Source organism: Frankliniella occidentalis, unplaced genomic scaffold, assembly GCF_000697945.3.
Source record: "Frankliniella occidentalis isolate FOCC.00 unplaced genomic scaffold, Focc_3.1 Scaffold416, whole genome shotgun sequence".
Taxonomy (NCBI): domain Eukaryota; kingdom Metazoa; phylum Arthropoda; class Insecta; order Thysanoptera; family Thripidae; genus Frankliniella; species Frankliniella occidentalis.
This window is the reverse complement of record NW_026267537.1, coordinates 131,119-138,425: the sequence shown is the minus strand read 5'-3', so window position 1 is coordinate 138,425 and position 7,307 is coordinate 131,119. Positions and strand designations below refer to the sequence as shown.

Genomic DNA, 7,307 nt, shown 5'->3' with positions numbered 1-7,307 from the left:
ACGTGGCTTACGGACGGTCCACTGAGGGGGCACGCCTGATGGCAGGCAACCCACAATATCCCCACTGCCCAAGAGTATAGCATTGAGTGCGCCCCCTCGCACCAGGCGCGCTCATAAGAGTGCACCCCCTCGGTGGAGCGCAGCAGTCGCCCGCCGACTCCAGCATAGGCAGTCCCGCAATCCTGCTGCGTATTCTCAGTTACACCCGGTACATTCCCTTTTCCCTCCTAGTCTTGGCGACCTGTTAATTTTCGTGTATCTTGAAAGATGAGACAAAGTGCTCAAAGGTCAAAAGAGTTCGGTCCCTGCTTTCCAAAGTTTTTTAAAACAGCTGACTAAAATGACTGCACATAGGCGACATGCATATTATGTAATTTGATTGATTGATTAGGGCAGGTGGGGCGCCCCACTATGGAGATGGTGTAAGTCCCAAGGACCATTACAATCACATGAATTCATGCGTTGTGCCGCCACCCACGGCTCCCCACCCACCGGCCTACAAGCACAATGCTCCTGATCGGCCACCTGAAAGAGGGTGTTTAGCACTTGACCATCCCCCCCAGGGAACCCACGAGGAGTTCTTATCTGCAAAAGCCGTCAAAGAGACACTTCCAAGGGGGCTTCCCCCCCGTTCTGCACGGGGCGGCGAGGGTCCTGGTATTGAATTGTGTTGTGTTATAATTAGCAAAAATTGGTTCCCCCACGGGGCAGAGTAACAGGTCGGACAGTACAGGTGCAAAAGCTGAAAGGCAAGGGCGGTTAGTGGGGTGCAGGCAGGGCGCAGAGCGGCCCAACCCAGAGGGAAGGGCAAAGGCCTGCGTCCCGAAAACAGGCAAGCAAACAAAAGCACCGATCGCATACACGTTGTTGCGTGGTGAAACCTCTAGGGTACACTGGAAAAACAAAGGCACTAAACAACACCTTTCCTGGGGCACTACAGTCAAGGGCTCAGTTTAGTGCCTTTCCTGGGGCACTAAAATTTAGTGCCTTTGGAAAGGCACCAAACTTGTGAGGTACATATATGAAGCTAGCCAGCTTAAAGGCGTGAAAGTCACATTTAGTGCCTTTAAGAGGCACTAAACTTTAGTGCCTTTCCTAAGGCATCAAACTTTGTTAGTGCCTTTTAAAGGTAGGAGTTAGCACCTTTGTTTTTCCATTGTAATGACAAGAACTCGGTCGGTTCAGGGAGTGAAACAGATTTATTTACTTACGCATGGTGGAGACAGAGGGCTACGGACAGCACAACAGTAGCGAAGACGGAGGTAGCTCGGAGGTCCGCACAAGGTGAGGGCCTGCAGTGAACTGCCTACCTGGTGACCAGGGGTGCACCACAAGGGCTCGGTCTCCCCGCCTCGGGACGGTTCGGCTGTTCTATTATGCGTGGGCGGGCCAGGGAAGACCGGCCAATCGACGCGTTTAGTTAGTCTAATTGATTGGTTGTTATTCGTACATGGCGGCGCGGGTTCCGCGGCGCTGCGCCATTGTGCTCGTGTGACTTTGGGAAACGTTAGGTACCCTGTTGGAATATCACCACATAACAACGTGCACGCACGGAAAAAAGACTGTTCGCTAAAAAAAAGTTCGCTAAAATTTTTGTTTGCTGTCGCAGCAAACTTTTTGCTATTGTAGCAAAATTTTCGATGACCTAGCAAACTTTTGGTAACAGCAGCAAACTTTTACGCTGTGACCTGAGTAGCGACAAAAGTTTCCTACTATGGTCACAGCAAACCATTTCGCTGGCGATGCAAAAAGTTTGCTAGGCCAGCCAAAATTTCGCTGCTGCAGAAAAAAAGTTTGCTGGGACAGCAAACAAGAAAAAACAGCAAACTTTTGTTTGCTTTTTTAGCACTTCCTCTTTTTTGCGTGCGTAGAGAAAGAAGAAAGGAGGCTGGCTAAGCTGCCGAATAGGCGGTTGAACGGTACGGATATGGTGGGTCAAAGACTCTAAGCACTATACTGTTCACGGCCGTCTTCACCCGGGGAGGCACCTGGTCCGGCACTAGGATCACTGCCGACCCCAGTTGTCCGGGGACGTGCACCGCGTCGGCTGTAGTCTCGTTGGTCACGGTCAGCTTCACCCCGTCCCATCATCCCTGGCACCTCCCTCGCCGGGGAGGCACCCGGTCCGGCACCAGGGTCGCTTCTGACCCTAGTTGTCCGGGGACGTGCACCGCGTCGGTTGTAAACTCGCTGAAGGGTCTTGAGTCCAGGGTCCTTAAGGGTCGAGAGACGTGCAAGGCTACGATGAAGAAGATTGTGTGATGTGAGTCACCGTGTGGCTGGAGAGACCTGTACCTATAGAGCGGAGCTAAGGGTTATAGTAGCAAGGCAGCGAAAAGCGTGCAAATAGTAAACAAGAGTAAGGGCAAGTATAAGAAAAGCAAGGCGAACGACAGGCGCGTTAAGGCATATTCGCAGGAAAATAAGCACAGCACACAGGCAAGCACATCTAGCATGCGAGTTTGTCCGACCTATTTTCCCCCCAGGAGGGGCCACGAGGAGGCTTGCCACGACTGTTATTGGCTAATCCAATACAAGCCGCCCCTGCCCTAGGCGACATGCATATTATGTAATGTAGAGAAATAGAGTAATTGAGGCAAATTATTAGAAAAACTGATTTTGATCACTATCCCCACATATTACGATAATAGTCGACTGAGGTATAATACCATAAACTCCATACTGGTGAACATTGTAATGTATGTAATGGACTTTGACTCTGTCTCCTACCTGTTTCAGAGGGGTTCCCATTCCCGATCGCCATCAGTGACATCAAAGGCAACAGTAAATAACCTTCCTTTTGTCTAGCCATGGCCATGGATTCGGATTGGAGTCAAAGGAATGGTATATCTATCCTGCTGATGGTGAGGACTGCATTTTTCGTGATTTGTAAAAACTACTTTACGCTAACATTTTTAAAACGTTTGTAAGTTGGTAGTGTGAGTAGCAATGGTCATGCTCATTTCCTTATTCTAAACAGTATGAAGGAATGACACAAATTTGCTCTTAACGTAATAAATATACGTATTTATTTTCATAGAAAATGAACTGTAATCGTCCACAGTATGGACTGTAGCTTTTTTATTGTCAATAATACTTTTTTCAATAAATTTACCACACCTGTTGGCATACTGAATAAGATGATACAAATCTTTTAAAAAAATGGATCGGTCAAAGAGAGAAAAACATTTCCTTGCTCTAGTTTATAAATGAATTATGAAGCTGCTAGAAATAAAACTACAAAACGCCATGTCAGCTGTGAGCAGCATACTTCTAGAGATTTGTGACTGTCAATGATACAAATATTTTGTGACTAAACAAACATATATACAATTTGTATCAGAGCAAAACATACCGTTGATAAGTTTATTGTGATCACCTTATTCAATCAGTCAATTGGGTATGACATCAGATGCAGCAGAGTATTTCCTCCAAAAACATAAACGAGTGCCAAATATTTGTTTACATGCACAAACATAAGTTCTGCAAACACTTCCTGATTTTTCTGGAAAGTTCTCTATGCTCACAAATAAATTTAATAGAGGACAAGTATCAAAACTGTTACTTCATCCTTACAACCACTGAGTAAAACAGATGAGAAGAAATTAGTTGAGGATCTTCAACACAGACATGGCGATCTTCTTCATTCATATCTAAATATCACATGACTTAAAACTATGAACAAAGACATTTATACAATACGTATTAAACCAAAACTGTGCTGTCAAAAATTGTTTCATGTGGTTACAGCCATAGCCCATTCAATTAGGCCACTCTTAAAATAGATTAAAATTAATGACAACATACTGATGGCAAGCTTCTTGCACTGTTACATTAACACCTACCTTAGGAAAATACAAATGAATTGCTCGAGTGAGAAATAAATGTCACAGGCTATCAAAAATAACGTTTGCTCTTCAGTGTAGCTTGGTAACTTGTCGTAGTCTGTCACACTATCTCACAATCGAGCAAAAACTATAAGGTCTGGGCAATCACAAACCCTGCCGCCTTGCTTAACATCTTAAAAACTATTCACAGTTACATTTTTGAAAAAATATGACATACGACCGATATTGACTAAACTGACTTATGATTTCAGGACACATTAACTTACAACTATTTGAAGTTCATGTAAAATGATAGATAATTTTAGAATGTAGTAGGTGCCGACAACTGCTTTCCAAATATCTTTGTGGCAGTCCATGCGGCACACCTCACAATTGCACCACATTTGGGCGCCCGAGAATACCACGAATTCGAGCTGAATGCGGAGCGACGGACTGCGTCCTCGTGGACCCAGGCGTGGGGGCACGGCTCCCTGCCCATCTTCAGCTCCAGGGTGCGCAGGGCCGGGGCCGTCGCGGGGGTGATGCCCTGCAGCAGGTCGCGAGCCGCCGCGGCGGTCAGAGAAGAGGTGAAGTAGTCACCGATCCGCAGCACCAGGTGGCGCAGCGCGGGCAGCGTGGTCAAGGCGCGGAGCAGCGGCGGCGCTTCAGTGTTCCCACCCGATTGGAGCTCCAGCCGCTCCAGGGCGGGCGAGGCCAGGGCCTCCAGCACCTCGCAGCCCAGTCCGGACCAGTCCAGCTGCAAGCGGACGTCGCGCAGCTGCTTGGCCCGGCGCAGCAGCTCCACAACAGTTGAGTACTTGTCCATAATGGAGTCCACGCACAGCTTCCTGAGCGCCCTGCAGGCTGCCACGGCCGGCAGCCCGGGGAGGTTGGGGTAGTTCAAACGCAGGCTGTGGAGCTTGGGCAAGGCGGCCAGCAGCGGAGCCACCGTGTCGTCAGTCCAGCTGGTCCAGCCGCTGTACGAGAGCCGGAGCTCCACGTCCTCCAGGGTGGCGCTGTGCCCCGCCAGCACGGCTTGGACAAACGGCTCTGTGCCCCGAGTAAGGGGCCAGCTGAACTTCCTGAGGGACGGCGCGGACGGACGCGGAACGAGGGCGGTGGACGCGCGGGTGGAGGGGCAGCCCATGCTGCATGTCAGCGACTCCAGCCGAGGTAACGTCGTCAGCGCGTCCAACAGCACCCCGCAGACATCAGCAGAGCGACTGAAAATCAGGTGCACGCGCCTCAGGCGCCCGAGCGCCCCCTGGTGGCCAACCACCTCCGCGTACACCTGGGCGTTAAAGCTCAAATGGTTATTCTCCAGCGTGAGACTTGCTACGGCGCACTTGGTCGTGGTTAAGGCCCGGAGTGTCCCAGCAGCGGCACAGATGTGCAAGTGGTCCAGGCACGGCGCCACGCGCAGCAGGTGTAGCGGCCCGCGCTCACGGGGGGACGCGGGAGGGACACGAAGGCTGCCGTTGGGGGGGCGGCCGTCGAGGCGGAGCTCTCGGTGGCGCCACACCCGGCCGGCCAGCACCAGCGCCCCGAGCCTCTTGCAGACGCGGCGGAAGGCGAGGAGGTCCCGCACGTCCAGGTACTGCAGCACCTCGAGGATCACGTCGTCGGGGAGCAGGTCCATGACGCTCGCTTGGACACGACCACGGAGATGTAGTACGGCTTGCGCGCACAGTCGCACAAGAAACCAACTGGAAACAGAGGCACGCGTGAATGACGGAGCTTCTCGGAGAACAACAACACATCGAACGAATAAACCATTTCAGGATAGGTCTCTTGAAGAAGTGAAAAATCACTAAAACAGGAATCAGTGGGGAGGCGCAGGAGGGGGCTGTCTGAAGGCAGTGCTTTTCCGGTTTGTGATTGCTTTATTTTTCAAATCCCTTAAGTTGAAGTGCTCTATTCGTCTGAGAGGTTAAGGCGGACGCCTTATTCACGTCGCTAAAAAATAGGTTATGTTGCGAACATCTCTAACTAAATGATACGACCGGTGTTATGAACCATGTTTTCGACAGCCACTCAACGCACTGAAGAATAGAAGGTTAAAATCCGAGATGTCGAAGATTAAACCTCTCACAATTTCCTGTTTGTATTTCACGCGGTTCCCAAATAGCTCACAGTCTTCCACCAAGATAGTGTTATCATCCATCATACTTTTAACATATACACAACACAAGTGACAAAAAGAAGGAAATTGCTTACTTTTGTTACAGTTTCGGCCGGTGCCAGTGAAGTGATGACGCCTGTTCGAGGTTCGAGCAACCAGGAAGATATCCAGGTTAAGCCTGAAAGTGAAGTCCGAGTGAGGCGCGAAGCGACACCGAGTGAAACGCGAGGGCGAGGTGACACCGGGCGAGGGGGCGTTGAAGCGGGGAAGTGAAGAAGCGTAGAAGCGAAAAGGCGGAAAAGTGAAAATGCTGATAGGTCGATCCTAATTCGTCAAGACGTTGCAAATAGCTTTGTTTTCGTTTAACAAGGTTTAGCAGCGGTTTATCGTTAGGTAAAAGCAAAAGTTACATAGTTTCTCTCTCTGGACAAGTAAAGTAACTAACCACTGTTTGTGTGTAATCATTAAATTCGGCGAGAATCGACATCAGAAAATCGCGTAATCGCTATAAAGACGTTGCATATGCAGATGGCTCCTCTCAAGATTTTCGCTTTTCCGCCTTTTCGCTTCTACGCTTCTTCACTTCATTCTTCATCGGGCTGAATTGCTCCACGTACGCAGCCAAGAAGTCACCGCCCAGAAGAACCTCCTCGAGGATGTCGCCCTCGAACACGTACATTGGCACATCGACGGCGCCGAACGAGATTGTGGTCTTGCGGGGGCCGTGCAGAGCGCTGGAAGCATCCTTAGCAAAGGCGCCGACGGCGTGCAGCCGTGACGCAGGCCTGTCCTCGTGTCAGCACTGGGAAAACTAATGTGACACATGTCACGTCAATTGATGTGACATCACGCAATTTCCGTAACATTACGGGTTTTTCTTAAATATTGTCTGACCACGAGATAAAATATAATTTCTGAGGACATCATCATCTTCGTCTTGAAATTCCTTTTCAAACGATGTGATGTGATGTGATAGATTCTCGATTCATAATGAAACAGATACGCATACTTAAATAAATCTTCGAAATTCTTTCTTATTTTTGTTGTTTGCGGTCAGACCCCTATCACATGTAGGCTCGTTTGAAAGAGAATTTCAAGACGAAAGTGACAGTGTTGTTCAAAATACGATATCGTTGCTTGGACAAAAGATTTTTGAGAAAAACTGTATCAGGTGGTCAAGAGAACGTTAGAGGTGTGACATGTGTCACTTTAGTTTTTCCAGTGAGAGAGGAGTGAAGCTGCCTCCCTCCTACCCCACCCCCCTCAAAGCCCTCCCCAACGACAACACAGGCCTTCGTTAGGTTAGAAGAGGTAACAGGAAAAGGGTATGAGGAGTGGGGGAGTGGGGGAGCGGCGGC

The 7,307-nt window shown here is 49.4% G+C and overlaps 1 protein-coding gene across 1 annotated transcript; it reads right to left on the bottom strand.

The window, feature by feature from the left end:
• Window positions 1–3,066: 3,066 nt before the first annotated feature.
• On the bottom strand, window positions 3,067–6,127 carry LOC127751295 (uncharacterized). Its single transcript, XM_052274605.1, has 2 exons — window positions 6,045–6,127; window positions 3,067–5,533 (listed from the first exon to the last, which is right to left on the bottom strand). Exon 2 carries the CDS (start codon window positions 5,464–5,466, stop codon window positions 4,150–4,152), a length of 1,317 nt encoding a protein of 438 aa, XP_052130565.1. The 5' UTR covers window positions 5,467–5,533; window positions 6,045–6,127; the 3' UTR covers window positions 3,067–4,149.
• Between the last annotated feature and the right edge of the window lie 1,180 nt (window positions 6,128–7,307).

Coding starts and splice junctions, on each gene's coding strand:
- LOC127751295 (XM_052274605.1), bottom strand. CDS start 5,466: ATGGACCTGCTCCCCGACGACGTGATCCTCGAGGTGCTGCAGTACCTG.